The sequence below is a fragment of the Heptranchias perlo genome, chromosome 14 (assembly GCF_035084215.1).
Source record: "Heptranchias perlo isolate sHepPer1 chromosome 14, sHepPer1.hap1, whole genome shotgun sequence".
Lineage (NCBI taxonomy): Eukaryota > Metazoa > Chordata > Chondrichthyes > Hexanchiformes > Hexanchidae > Heptranchias > Heptranchias perlo.
This window is the reverse complement of record NC_090338.1, coordinates 33,384,715-33,400,409: the sequence shown is the minus strand read 5'-3', so window position 1 is coordinate 33,400,409 and position 15,695 is coordinate 33,384,715. Positions and strand designations below refer to the sequence as shown.

Below are 15,695 nucleotides of genomic sequence, written 5' to 3'. Positions count from 1 at the left end.
GCTATCAAGGTCGCCTTGACCCTTAACTTTTTTGCCACCAGCTCCTTTCAGGCTGCAGCAGGTGACATCACCAACATCCCACAGTTTGCAGGCTGCCGCTGCATCAGGGAGGTCACTGAGGCTCTCTAATAGAAACATAGAAAATAGAAGCAGGAGTAGGCCATTTGGTCCTTAGAGCCTGCTCTGCCTGATCATGGCTGATCCTCTATCTCAATACCATATTCCCGCTCTCTCCCCATATACCTTGATGCCTTTTGTGTCTAGAAATCTCTCTATCTCCTTCTTAAATATATTCAGTGACTTGGCCTCCACAGCCTTCTGTGGTAGAGAATTCCACAGGTTCACCACCCTCTGAGTGAAGAAATTTCTCCTCATCTCGGTCCTAAATGTCCTACCCCGTATCCTGAGACTGTGACCCATCGTTCAAGACCCCCCAGCCAGGGGAAACATCCTCCCTGCATCCAGTCTGTCCAGCCCTGTCAGAATTTTGTACGTTTCAATGCGATCCCCTCTCATTCTTCCAAACACTAGTGAATACAGGCCTAGTCGACCCCAATCTCTCCTCATACGACAGTCCTGCCATCCCAGGAATCAGTCTGGTGAACCTTCACTGCACTCTCTCTATGGCAAGTATATCCTTTCTGAGGTAAGGAGACCAAAACTGCACACAATACTCCAGGTGTGGTCTCATCAAGGCCCTTTATAACTCCAGTAAGACATCCTTGCTCCTGTACTCAAATCCTTTTGCAATGAAGGCCAACATACCATTTGCCTTCCTAACTGCTTGCTGCACCTGCATGTTTGCTTTCAGTGACTGGTGTACAAGGACACCCAGGTCCTTTTGTACATCAACATTTCCCAATCTATCTGCCTTTCTGTTTTTCCTTCCAAAGTGGATAACTTCACATTTACCCATGTTAAACTGCATCTGCCACGTATTGGCCCACTCTGGTACGGTAACATAGTGGTTATGTTACTGAACTAGTTATCCGGAGTCATGAGTTCAAATCCCGCCACGGCAGCTGGGGAATTTAAATTCAATTAATTAAAATTCAATTAATTAAATAAAATCTGGAATTAAAATACTGGTATCAGTAATGGTGGCCATGAAACTACCGATTATCGTAAAAACCCATCTGGTTCACTAATGTCCTTTAGGGAAGGAAACCTGCCGTTCCTACCCGGTCTGGCCTATATGTGACACCAGACCCACAGCAATGTGGTTGATTCTTAATTGCCCTCTGAAATGGCCCAGCAAGCCACTCAGTTGTAAAATCTCGCTAAAAAAAGTCACAATATGAATAAAACCGGACGGACCACCCGGCATCGGACCACTAGGCACTGGACATGACAAAGGCAAACCAAGCCCAGTTGACCCTGCAAAGTCCTCCTCACCAATATCTGGGGACTTGTGCCAAAATTGGGAGAGCTGTCCCACCGACCAATCAAGCAACAGCCTGACATAGCCATACTCACAGAATTGTACCTTTCAGCCAAAGTCCCAGACTCTTCCATCACCATCCCTGGGTATGTCCTGTCCCACCGACAGGACAGACCCACCAGAGGTGGCGATACAGTGATATACAGTCAGGAGGGAGTGGCCCTGGGAGTCCTCAACATTGACTCTGGACCCATGAAATCTCATGGCATCAGGTCAAACATGGGCAAGGAAACCTCCTGCTGATTACCACCTAAAGCCCTCACTCAGCTGATGAATCAGTCCTCCCCCATGTTGAACACCACTTGGAGGAAGCACTGAGGGTAGTAAGGGCACAGAATGTACTCTGGGTGGGGGACTTCAATGTCCATCACCAAGAGTGGCTCGGAAGCACCAGTACTGGCCGAGCTGGCCGAGTCCCAAAGGATATAGCTGCCAGACTGGGCCTGCGGCAGGCGGTGAACGAACCAACACGAGGGAAAAACTTACTTGACCTCGTCCTCACTAATCTACCTGTCGCAGATTCATCTGTCTATGACAGTATTGGTAGGAGTGACCACCGCACAGTCCTCATGGAGATGATGTCCCGTCTTCGCACTGAGGGCACCATCCAACGTGTTGTGTGGCACTACCACCGTGCTAAATGGGATAGATTCAGAACAGATCTAGCAGCTCAAAACTGGGCATCCATGAGGCGCTGTGGGCAATCAGCAGCAGCAGAATTGTATTCCAGCACAATGTGTAACCTTATGGCCCGGCATATTCCTCACTCTACCATTACCAACAAGCCAGGAGATCAACCCTGGTTCAATGAGGAGTGTAGAAGAGCATGCCAGGAGCAGCACCAGGCGTACCTCAAAATGAGGTGCCAACCTGGTGAAGCTAAACAGCGGAAGCAACATGCTATAGATAGAGCTAAGAGATTCCACAACCAACGGATCAGATCAAAGCTCTGCAGTCCTGCCACATCCAGTCATGAATGGTGGTGGATAATTAAACAACTAAAGGGAGGAGGAGGCTCTGTAAACATCCTCATCCTCAATGATGGCGAAATCCAGCACGTGAGTGCGAAATACAAGGCTGCAGCGTTTGCAACCATTTTCAGCCAGAAGTGCCGAGTGGATGATCCATCTCGGCCTCCTCCCGATATCCCCACCATCACAGAAGCCAGTCTTCAGTCAATTCGATTCACTCCACGTGATATCAAGAAACGGCTGAGTGCACTGAATACAGGAAAGGCTATGGGCCCCGACAACATCCCAGCTGTAGTGCTGAAGACTTCTGCTCCAGAACTAGCCGCGCCTCTAGCCAAACTGTTCCAGTACAGCTACAACATTGGCATCTACCCGACTATGTGGAAACTTGCCCAGGTATGTCCTGTCCACAAAAAGCAGGACAAATCCAATCCGGCCAATTACCACCCCATCAGTCTGCTCTCCATCATCAGCAAAGTGATGGAAGGTGTCGTCGACAGTGTTATCAAGCGGCACTTACTCACCAATAAACTGCTCACCGATGCTCAGTTTAGGTTCCGCCAGGACCACTCGGCTCCAGACCTCATTACAGCCTTGGTCCAAACATGGACAAAAGAGCTGAATTCCAGAGGTGAGGTGAGAGTGACCGCCCTTGACATCAAGGCAGCATTTGACCGAGTGTGGCACCAAGGAGCCCTAGTAAAATTGAAGTCAATGGGAATCAGGGGGAAAACTCTCCAGTGGTTGGAGTCATACTTAACACAAAGGAAGATGGTAGTGGTTGTTGGAGGCCAAGCATCTCAGCCCCAGGGCATTGCTGCAGGAGTTCCTCAGGGCAGTGTCCTAGGCCTAACCATCTTCAGCTGCTTCATCAATGACCTTCCCTCCATCATAAGGTCAGAAATGGGGATGTTCACTGATGATTGAACAGTGTTCAGTTCCATTCGCAACTCCTCAGATAATGAAGCAGTCCGAGCCCGCATGCAGCAAGACCTGGACAACATCCAGGCTTGGGCTGTTAAGTGGCAAGTAACATTCGCGCCAGAAAAGTGCCAGGCAACGACCATCTCCAACAAGAGAGAGTCTAACCACATCCCCTTGACATTCAACAGCATTACCATCGCCGAATCCCCCTCCATCAACATCCTGGGGGTCACCATGGACCAGAAACTTAATTGGACCAGCCATATAAATACTGTGGCTACATGAGCAGGCCAGAGGCTGGGTATTCTGCAGCGATTGACTCACCTCCTGACTCCCCAAAGCCTTTCCACCATCTACAAGGCACATGTCAGAAGTGTGATGGAATACTCTCCACTTGCCTGGATGAGTGCAGCTCGACACCATCCAGGACAAAGCATCCCGCTTGATTGGCACCCCATCCACCACCCTAATCATTCACTCCCTTCACCACCGACGCACTGTGGCTGCAGTGTGTACCATCCACAGGATGCACTGTAGCAACTCCCCAAGGCTTCTTCGACAGCACCTCCCAAACCCGCGACCTCTACCACCTAGGACAAGAGCAACAGGTACATGGGAACAACACCACCTGCACGTTCCCCTCCAAGTCACACACCATCCCGACTTGGTAATATATCGCCGTTCCTTCATCGTTGCTGGGTCAAAATCCTGGCACTCCCTTCCTAACAGCACTGTGGGAGAACCTTCACCACACGGACTGCAGCGGTTGAAGAAGGCGGCTCACCACCACCTTCTCAAGGGCAATTAGGGATGGGCAATAAATGCCGGCCTCGCCAGCGACGCCCACACCCCATGAACGAATAGAAAAAAACTCACTCAACTTGTCTAAATCGCCTTGAAGCCTATATGCATCCTCCTCAGAACTCACAATCCGACCTAGTTTTGTGTCGTCAGCAAACTTGGAAATATTACATTTGGTTCCCTCATCCAAATCATTGATATAAATTGTGAATAGCTGGGGCCCAAGCGCTGATCCCTGCAGTACCCCACTAGTCACTGCCTGCCACCCCGAAAAAGACCCTTTTATTCCTACTCTCTGTTTCCTGTCTGTTAACCAAATTTCTATCCATGCCAGTATATTACCACCAATCCTATGTGCTTTAATTTTGCACACTAACCTCTTATGTGGGACTTTATCAAAGGCCCACTGAAAATCCAAACACACCACATCCACTGGTTCTCCCTTATCTATTCTACCAGCTACATCCTCAAAAAACTCCAGTAGGTTTGTCAAACACTATTTTGCTTTCATAAATCCATGTTGGCTTTGTCTAACCCCGTTGATATTTTCTAAATGTCCTGTTATCACACCTTTTATAATAGACTGTATCAGTTTCTCTACTACTGATGTTAGGCTAACTGGTGTGTAGTTCCCTGTTTTCTCTCTCCCTCCATTTTTAAATAGTTGGGTTACATTTGCCACGCTCCAATCTGTAGGAACTGTTCCATAATCTGTAGAATTTTGGAAGATGACAACTAATGCATCCACTATTTCCATGGCTACCTCTTTTAGTACTCTGGGATGCAGATTATCAGGCCCTGGGGATTTATCAGCTTTCAGTCCCATTAATTTCTTCAGCACTTTTTTTTACTAATACTAATTTCCTTTAATTCCTTCTCACCAGTCCCTTGGTTCCCTCGCATTTCTGGGAAGTTATTTGTGTCCTCTTCCGTGAAGACAGAACCACCAAAGTATTTGTTACATTGCTCTGCCATTTCTTTATTCCCCATTATAAATCCTCCCATTCTGACTGTAAGGGTCCTACATTTGTCTTCACTAATCTTTTTCTTTTTACATACTTGTAGAAGATTATACAGTCCGTGTTCTTCCTCTACGCCAGGGAGAACATTTACATTACTTTCCCCATGGACAGAGTGAAGCAGGATGAGAGCGCACTTTGCTTGGCCTGCATGGCAGGCTTCCCCAGAGTGCAAGGTGCCATAGACAGCACCAGCATTGCCTTGTGTGCTCCCCATAACAAAGCTGGCATCTTTATCAAATGAAAGAGATTCCACTCTCTCTGTGTCCAGCTGGTTTGCGATCACAGGCAATGCATCATGTGAGAATCCCTACATGGTCAGTTTTCGGTAAAATATTAAAATGCCTACGTGGCAAAGAAGCAGAATGCAAAATGGTTAGAAAGGGTTAATTAGTTAGTAACTGAGATTGATACAAGTGGCCTGGCCCTCCTGCTGGGCCATATGTTTGCTTAGTCAGCAGGCCTGCATTGTCTTATCAATGATAGGTCTTTGATGTGAGTCAAGGACTGGTCTGAATGTCTCCATGTTTATGGCAGATCAATATAGGTAACGAGCTTAGCCAAAGTTGAAAGACATTCCAGGTTGGGAGATAAGGAACAGAAGGAACAGGGAAGAACATTCCAAGTTGGAAAGTGAGGAAGTTATCCCCTTTGATGTCTAACAGCAGCATGATCAGCACATGGACGATCTATGATTGGCCGGCAATAATGTAACCTCGCATGGCAACCTATGCCCGGCTTATGATTGGTGTTGACCCTCGTTAAGTATGTTCCAACCCTATTCATCTGTATAAAAACGTGTGGATTTCTGTATGTTTTTGTTCTTGCTCTGCCAGCATAGAGGGACTCTATCAGGAGTCCAAATCAATGCTGCAGACTAAGAACCCTGCTATTAAAGATGTGTTGAACTTTAAAATGTATTCGACTTCAGTTATTACTGAACCAGACTGAGGGGAAAGAATCCGGATGGTCATATGCAGGTCTGTGATCAGTTTACTGACAGCCATCATGACTTATTCATTCTGCGCCAGTTCACTATGCCGCCTTTATTCCAGCCTAGCCATCAGGCCACAGGCTGGCCACTGAGCGACGAGAGGTATCCCCTCCAAATATGGCTCAGGAACCCGGGAACAGCTGCAGAGCTGGCCTGCAACGAGAGCCATGCCATCACCAGAAACGTCATCGAGCAGACAGTTTGCGAGCTCAAGCAACGCATCCGCTGCCTGGACCCTTCCAGAGGAGCTTTGCAGTGCAGCCCTAAGCAGGTACCCAGATTTATGGTCATCTGCTGCATGCTCCATAGCTTTGCCTTCATGAGAGACCAGCCCTTACCTCAACTTGGGCAGCAGCAAGTGCAGTAAAGGAGGAGAAGGAGCAGCATGAAGAGGAAGAAGAGCAGGAGCAGTATTGAACATCAGAACTGCCAGAGCTCTCAGAGAGCAGCTCATCGAAGAGCGCTTCATCCCTCCCATCCCCAATACACCAACGGCCCCGCAATTCTTATCATCACTTTCTTGTTACCACCAACCGATCGCTTGCGCTCAGTCCAGCCTTGTGGGTCTTGCTCTCACTTCACTACAAATATAAACTCCAACACAAAATCCAGGACAAACAGAAAATTGATCAAGCGACTGAATTCCATTTGTATCTAACAGTTAACAGAAATAATTATGAATCACCCTTGTGCAAGCCCTTAGTGCCTGTCTTCTGTGCTAGCTTACCTGTCTTAGTGCTCCTACCTAGTGTGTCCCCATATGGCAAAGATGTCCGATATCCAGCCCCCCAAACAGGCATGCAGTCATTGAATAGTGTGGTTAGCGCTGGCTGCACGCCTGACTCATGATAATGAGCAGGAAGCACGAATTTTTGGGCATGGTCGAATTTCTAGGCCAATATGTCTGGTTCATGCACTATTGGTGGTGTTATAGAACCTACACATCAGGTTTAGTGATACTGAAACTATGGGACATATTTTCTAATAGCTGGCTTTATACTCTCACCAACATTTTTCTAACATTAATAAATAGAGGAAAATATACCCCTACTTCTCAGACTTCGGGTTATCACATTCTATTAATGCCCAGTAACAGGCAGCCAGAGAGAAGTAAGGTTGCCAACCCTCCAGGATTGTCCTGGAGTCTCGAGGAATTAAAGATTAAAGACACAGTTTTGAACAACCCAGGAGGAAAATTATTGGGGCATTAAAAAAAATTGTGTGCTTTTCTTATCATTTTTTTGAACAATTTTGTTTATTGGAGATGGGGAGAAAGGCTATTTGACTGGACAGGGTGGCTTGAGGCAAGGACATGTGATAAAACCAACCAGAGTCGGCAACTCTAGACAGAAGACGTCCAAATTTAATGTTTTGAGAGGAGGAGCAGGTGTGCTCGTTCTGGCTCCACAAAACAACTGCAGTCTGCTGCCAGCAGTGCTCGCCAACCTCTCACCCTCACCGTACCCCCAACTCAACTTGGTGGCCAGTTCAGCATATGAGCCGGCCGATTTCCCCACCCCCACAAGTGGAGTGCCCACTTGGCACCTGAAGCTCACCAGTTACATTGAAATAAGGTGCTAACCTGTAAATGGTTTGGATGTCCCGATGCCCGCTTCAGGCGGGTATCATGGCTGTTCCACTGACTTTGTGCCCATTTCAGGTGGAAGATGAAGATTTCCCTGCCCCCCCCCCAACTCTTTCAGACATATTTCTGAAACTGTGACAGAATTGATGTGAATCCAGTGTGTAGGATTAATATCTTAGATTTCACTCCATAATGGAGGCCACTACTACAGCCAGTCACTCTAAGCAAGGTTTGCAGTGATTTGACCATGAATAGAATGTTTTGAATACATCTTAATTTATAAACTCTTTCAAAGGAGGGCATCTGGAAGGAATCCAACATCACTTAAATTTGTCTGTTGATAGATTGATTTAAGAATGACTTTGACAGTGTTCATTGAGACATCTGTGGCCTGAGTTAGACCATCTCGCTCTCCTGGTTGAGGAAGATAATTTTATATGAGGGGAGTACTCAGGGTGTGCAGGAAAAAAGAATAAAAGATATCATTTGTTTTTTCTTAGAAAATCTGCTGAAGAAGGATTTATTAGGAAGATGCATTTTGAATTGGAAAGCAGAGATGTCACATTTTTAATGCTATGATTTTTATTCAAAAACTGTCACAGTATATTAATTTGTTAATTCAGATATGGCAGAATCCCATTAGTGCTGTCAAGTTTGTATGAAAACCTAACCCTGTTTGGGTAAATAGGCTCTATTAGAGTATTGTACAACCTTTCTCTATAGATCTATCATAATTATTGTGATTAACGATTATCAAATCGGAGAGATAACATAAGTTGTGATTATTAATATATACCAAGAGAAATGTTATATTGTGACTCCTTCTGGAAATTATTAAGAAACCGTGGGTTCAATTTTCCAAGCATTTGCAATGCTGCAAGTATATTTGTGTCCTACAATTCTGTGTCATCTCTCATTTGCAACAAAAATGTGATTGAAGCTCAGTTTTCAATGGAGAAATTCTACAAAGTTACAAGGTAGACATCAGAAATGTTTCTAAATTGAGCACAAATCTTCTTTAGCATTGGCATGTTTCAGATTTTGACTGGCAAGGTTGCAATGTCCAAATATCTACTGGTACACACTGCATTATCAAGAGAAGACATTAGTTTTCCCTCTGACTAACAACAATGCAAAGTGAAATAGGAAATGCAAACTCTAGTTGGTTTCCTTCATATCTTGATAGCAGTAAGTTGTTTTGCACTTGTGGACCACCAAAGAGTGAACTGGTCTTTAGCATTAAAAACCTTATCACTTTGTCAACAACCAGGTGCATTCAGATAACAAGTACGTATCTGCAATGCCAAAGTCAAATTCTAAAGATCAAGTCATATCTATGGTCTAACAAACTCTTATTTGACTTGGACGTTTAATAACAGTGGTGACTGGTTTGTGGTAAATTTAGCATTATTAGAAGCCAAGCTAAATAATTTTATAGTGTTCTGTGTCCACCTTTTTAGGAACAGTGGTTGTTTGTCAGGATCTAGCTTTCGAATCCTACGTGCAACCAAGTTGGATACAATCAGTTCCATTACACCACCCCATATTTCATCATTAGTGCATCTGAAATTTTCAAAAATTAATTTTAGTGTCTAAATGCATCAGTGGATATTTTGTAATATACCTCATAGAAAATAGGCCTCTGTGGCCTGTTCCTGGCAATGTTGAACATTGTCTTTGCCTGTGCAATGCTGCTGGATTTCTGAAGGAGAAAAGGCTTGGACAGGTGTTTATCAACACACAGTGACAATCACTTTTGATCATCTAGGAATGCCATGGGTTTATTAATCCATAATGCATTAATTGGTGACGGGTTATAAGGAAGTGAGTATTGGTGATGTATGCATTCGTCAAGACCACCACACTGGTTGGTTACATAGATGTATCTCTTTTGTTGTATACATGTTCTCCTTACTCTAGTCACCCTATATGATGTTCTAGCACATTCCTGAATGATTAATCTTCAAACAAAACAGAATCCCAATAAAATATCAAGCAACACAAAAGTAAAAGTTTTATCCTGTACAAAATAACACTTCACATATATACATGTCAACTCCAGTGTCTGTCCCAGCACAGTCGGAGGTAGCCAACAGTGCAAAGGTGCTGTGTAGCATTGCAGAACATGTGCAACAAACAAAAAATACAGTTCATGGTATTCTGCCCAAAGTTTACAGATCCATCCTCTTATCTTTTGTAGGTCTGCCAACCACTCTGTGTGCACCCCTGTGAAGCAGAACTACTGGACTGTCCTGCTGGTTCAGCCTCTGCCCTAACCACCAGCTCTGGACAAGGAGGAGCTCTCATTTGGGCCACCATCTCCTGCATACTGGCCGCTAGCAGTTTCAGGGGACTCCGGTGGGATGCTGCCAGATCTCAAATCTCCCCCTTGAGCTCCTGAAACCCATTCTGACTCTTCCCCCTGAGTTCCTGAAACTCTTGATGGATGTTTACTCTGAGTGCATGCATCTTCTGCGTAATCCCTATTATCATCTGATTGGTCTGTTGGTGGAGCTGTTCACGTCTGTTCTGTATATCCAGTTTGCTCTTGGGACTCTTTCTGGTGCCCTCCTCTCCCTCCTGACTAGACTATTTCCTTGAGCAGAGGGAATGTATCTGAATGATCAAATGGATTGTTCTCGCTGACCTGGGCTACCATCATTTGGAGGATCTCGTCATGGTCTCGGTGGGACAAACATAAAAACTGGAATTATACTGAAAGCCATCATTTGGGGATAGGGAGAGAATCATGCAAAGATCTGTAAAAGAGATCATGTGAACTGCAATATGTTACTGTGATTTTATGCATTACATATTAGCAAGTTATGCTTAAAATGTCAAGCTGTAGATATGAAGGTGCAAATAGGCACCTTGCAAAACAGGGTGCATGTTGTGATCATGTTGAGCCCAATTACATATAATGTTGTGAATCTAGTATATTTTCTTGTTGGACAGACTATGCTTGCAACTTGTCACTGAAGTGTGTTCTGGGTGAGTGAGCTGCTATACTGGTGAATATGGTAACTCCGGATTTGTTTATGTACTAGTGGTCCTGCTTGGGTTCCTGAGACTTTTGGGATTGCTAAGATACCTGCATATATAGAAGCTTAGAGTGGTTGCTGCTTGAGTGCATGTCACTGGACCACACAGTACTATTGTTCCTATTGGTGCTTAGTTCAGGGTTATCAATTGTTGATTATCCCTGCTGGAACAATGCTGGGCTATATCATGATCTTAGGAGTGCTCTCTTACTTGACGGTATCAGCAACCTGCTCTTTTGAAATATGAAGGAGCTATAGTGGGAATAGGGGAAGGGGTCTCCACCTCAACGATTCTTTGCCTTGCTGAGTTTGGCAAATTTTTCTTTGGTGCAGTTTTATTCTCCTAATGGGGCTGTATTTTTCTCCCCGATCCCATCCAAAATCAGGTGGGATCGCAGCAAAGATGGAAAAATTGGGTGGTGAGGCCAACCGCCACCCAAACTGCATTTTTTCCCCACTCCCTCCCACCACCATACTTGCCAGGACCGCTGCTGCTGTTTCTTCTTTGTCTGCCACATGCAAATGGCAGTGACCTCTTGTGATGCCGCAGCAGCAGTCCGGCTACAGCACTGCCAACATTTCCCTCAGGACCAACGGCGGGCTCCCGTCTTGGTGGTGGGAATCCTGCTGGGAGCCCGCCATGCATGAGAAATGACCTCGCCTCTTAAAGGAAAATCCAGCCCATGATAACTTCGTAAACTCTCATATTCCCTTTTTGCTGGGATTCAACAAACACCTACTCGATTTTTTTTTAACCCTGGAGTGGTTTTTCCTTTTTAACTCTCTTGATCTATAATAATGTAACCTCATCTGTACAATTTACGGCTAGCTGTTGGGCAACTGGGCTTAAGACATTTTTTTTCTAGAATCAGTTTGTGGTGTGCTTAATTTTTAAAAAAATGTTCTTTCCCATTAAACAGCATGCGCTAACATGCTGTGGCATTGACCAGCTGCCTTTGAAAAGATTTTATTATTTGTCAACACAAAGGTTCAATGTGAAAAAGATAGAAAGACACCTCAGTATTGGGCTTTTAGTTCAGAAATCTGAGCAGCAGATATTATGCAAGCCCCTTCACACTGATCCTGAATGAGGTAATTCAAATACATTAATCCAAATCCTAATCCTAAAGCATAATATAACTTCCTATTTAAAAATGCAAAGCTAATGTAATGAATCAGAATAGGAGTTTTGAATAAAGTTTCAAATGCAGCACTTTGAATACTTCAGAGTTAGTAGTTTGAATAAGTCTGGTTGTCCACTGTATATTTTACTTCTAATTAAAAAATGTGACATTAGTTCTTTGCGTTCATTAAAATCAGTGTTAGCCATAAATGAGAACTATAGAGAGAGACAGCAAACGAGCATGTGAAACTATCATGACATGTCAGAAAGGTTTACTTTCTCAAACTTATAGCAAGGGAAATGTTGTCCTGTTCAAAGTATGATAATAGGAAACAACAGCAAAACGTAGAGGGGATAATGCTTAATATTCTCATGTTTCCCAAATCATACCATAGGCTTGAGTGAGTTTATTGCTTTCAGTGCATTAAAAGACTCTTCCTGATCACAGTGTACTTGATTCAAATCTCCTGAGACTATTCAAGTGGAATGACCAATCTTTTAACAAGCAACTTTGGCTTACTTTAAAATGACGACAGAATATGCTCATAGCACTTAGCTTAAAAACATTGAATGTGCTGTATTAAGACAGAAAAGGTACTACTTATGAATTAAAGAGCAACTGCTGCAATATCTACTTGTGTCAGATCTAAATGGCATTTTCTCTTGCAATTAGGTTTTATTTGTGACCAACTTGACAACTAGGCTGGTTCTAGAGGTTATATATATGGCCTATCTGAGTGTTTTTGTTGTGCTGTGTACTTGACAGGTGGTAATGCACAGGAAGTTCTGTATCAATGTTTCTTATGCCACAGTTGTTAATGAATGTTCTGTAAAATAACTTTTTTTGTACACTGAAGAGATGTGCGAATGTGTACTTGTAGACTACTGCTTGTGAACACAGGAATACTAGCAGAATTATCAGAATTGCTTCATATTTTGCAGGATGGGGAGTGCTAATATTGAGATGATAAGATCAATTTTGTTAGATTTGTAATATACAGTTTGTATGGTGCATTCATTCTGTTATATTCTAGTTTTTTTTTAAATAAATTGTGTAGTTGCCTCACATTGAGGATGTCCTGATTTCAGTGCCCTGTAATTTCAATGGCGCTATACTGGCTGATTTTCATTGCTGTCATTTACCAAGGCATCATTACTTAATTCCCTCTCTCTCATTCTTTGTCTAACCATGTTTCATATTTCCCCCCTTCACTTTATTGTCTCAATTTCTTTCCTTTACATGTATTCTTGTTGTTATGTCGAAGCATTGTCCCAGTATCTCCTCCTTCACATCCATCCTTGGTCTGCCTGTTCTGACAAAAATAAGAAGTGTCTCAAAGGAAGGTGAAAATGATAATTTCAGGAAGAGAAATTAAGAGGTCATAATGAGGAGAAAGTGAGAAAAAGAAAAAACTTTAAAATAACTTGAAAAATATTTAAATTGTAAGAAAATAAATTTGAATAGAGAACAAAATTTAAACAGTGCAAAAACAATTACAGAAATTCCCCTCTAGAGACATCAAGAAGCTCTGCCCAATGATGTCCACTCAGTGCCTTGTCCTGATGGTTCTGCTGAGATTGGAAGCATAAAATATAAAACATACTCTATTGTGACAGCTTTAAGTTTCAAACCACTGCAAATCAAAGAGACAGGCTATATAAAGGGACATATCTTAAGAATGTTCTCTACGTAAAATAGTAAATTTCTCCTTTTTTTAATGCATGTGGACATGCATAGTCAAAGGTGCAATTTTTCTTTACAAAACAATACTGGCCGTATCCTTAGTAGTTGTATGGTGACTTCTCAATGTAGCTGTCATAAAGTTAAAAAGGCGAAGATGTTTGTACCAATTATTTGTTTTTGAAAGGTCTTCAGTGTATTGATCTAGTTTGCTTTAGAAAACCTATTGCATCACTTGCATATGATGGCAGTAAGCTATAAATGACACATCTCTCCTACACCTTCTTCGAGCATGGTACTCACTATAGACAATCTATAAATATTTTTTTAACAAAATTTAATTTTCTCTCGGCAAATGAATGACCTTGTGAATAAAATAAGTCAAACAGTACAGAAGATGAGGAATATCATTGATGATATAAAAATATACATGAGCATCTTGATGCCAGGTATTGTAAAATGGATGCCTTAAAATGGCACAAACATTTTGACGGAATCATGCAGTGGAAATGGTTAGGCTTTGGAAGGTCTCCAGGCACTGCTAATAGATGCTCGTAAATATTGCCTAAAGTTCCTGCATTAGGAGGCTTTTTACTGAATTGGTTGTATTGCACTAATTCATTATATAATGTGTCAGCCAAATTATTTGAGATAACAAACAATCCAACATCTGAATAAATGTAAAAACATTGCAAGCTTGTATTCATCATTTAAAGAAGAATTCTTTTCATAAAAATATATTTTATAAACTTTATTGTTTGCTTTTAAACATAATGGAATAATAATTCAATTCACATCAAAAAGCATTATTCCCAAAAATCATTAAAGTATCTCACAGTTATTCCAGCTCTTCTCCCTGCCTGTGATGAAGACAATGTCCCATTATAAAAATATGTGATTAAAAATGCTTTTTGTTGCAGAAACATTGATGTGATTCTCAGAGGATTAAATCCATCAGTTTTTTTCAAGCAGATAGTGCTTTATTAGACTGATTGATTTCTTGTATGGAGTAAATAACTCCACATTATAGAATCTGAAATCTTGTGTGACATGGTTTATAATCTGTAATTGTCCAAAATACCCCTAAGCAGGAAAAAAAACTGAGAGTTGATTCAAAATGTTATTACTTTCATAAATTGATTCTCCAATAATAATTCTCTTAATTTCACCAATACTCCGTACTCACATCCCCTCTTCTAACAATGTGAATTAAAAATAAAAATAATTACATTCAGAATTATCTCTGTTCTAAAGAAATTGATGTTAATGTCTGATTCTGGTGCCAAGAATGTGCTAAAGGTCTCATGGATTATTCATTATTCTGAACGGATCGATTCCTACATATAATGGTCCAGTGCGTAATGATTAATTATTTATACTGTTGGTAGTGTTAGCCCTGGCTCAGTGGGTAGCACTCTTGCCTCTGAGTCAGAGTTTTGTGGGCTCACAGTCCCACTCCAGAGACTTAAGCATCAAATGTAGGCTGACACTTCAGTGCAGTACTGAGGGAGTATTGCAATGTCGGAGGTTCCGTCTTTCAAATGGGATGTGAAATTGAGGCCCTTTCTGCCCTCTCAGGTGGATGTAAAAGATCCCAGGGCACAATTTCAAAGAAGAGCAGGGGAGTTCTCCCCGGTGTCCTGGCCAATATTTATCACTCAACCAACATCATTAAAACAGATTAGCTGGTCATTATCACATTGCTGTTTGTGGGATCTTGCTGTGTTCAAATTGGCTGCCGCGTTTCCTACATTACAACAGTGACTACACTTCAAAAATACTTAATTGGTTGTAAAGCGCATTGGGACGTCCTGAGTCAAGAAAGGCGCTATATAAATTCAAGTCTTTCTTTTACTAATGAAGGTAGGAAACACGTTTGAACCGGTCAAGACTGTGGTAGTCTTGAATTGGATATGGATGTGAGGTAACAGTTTAGTTTATGCACAACTATATTTTATGCCCTTTTTGTACTGACTCTGGTTTTACAGAAGTAAATCTTCTGAGGGCAGTCTGGCTACTGGCTACTCACATTACAGTAGATTAATGGATTCTTTTTGAGGTCAAGTTGGCTAAAAAATTACACATATGGTGATGGAATTCAAACCAGGGTACTCT

General features: G+C 42.5%; 1 protein-coding gene across 3 annotated transcripts in view; it reads left to right on the top strand.

Moving 5' to 3' along the window:
• Positions 1-15,695, top strand: part of LOC137332413 (BTB/POZ domain-containing protein KCTD16-like) — a 229,519-nt gene that overhangs the window by 68,063 nt on the left and 145,761 nt on the right. The window contains exon 2 of one of the 3 annotated variants that reach the window (XM_067996226.1): positions 9,936-12,957. The exons of the other annotated variants lie outside the window; for them this stretch is intronic. Within the exon in view, the coding sequence (XP_067852327.1) occupies positions 9,936-9,967 (32 nt within the window). The 3' untranslated portion in view covers positions 9,968-12,957. Of the gene's footprint in view, positions 1-9,935; positions 12,958-15,695 lie in introns of those variants that run through there. 3 annotated transcript variants of the gene reach the window in all.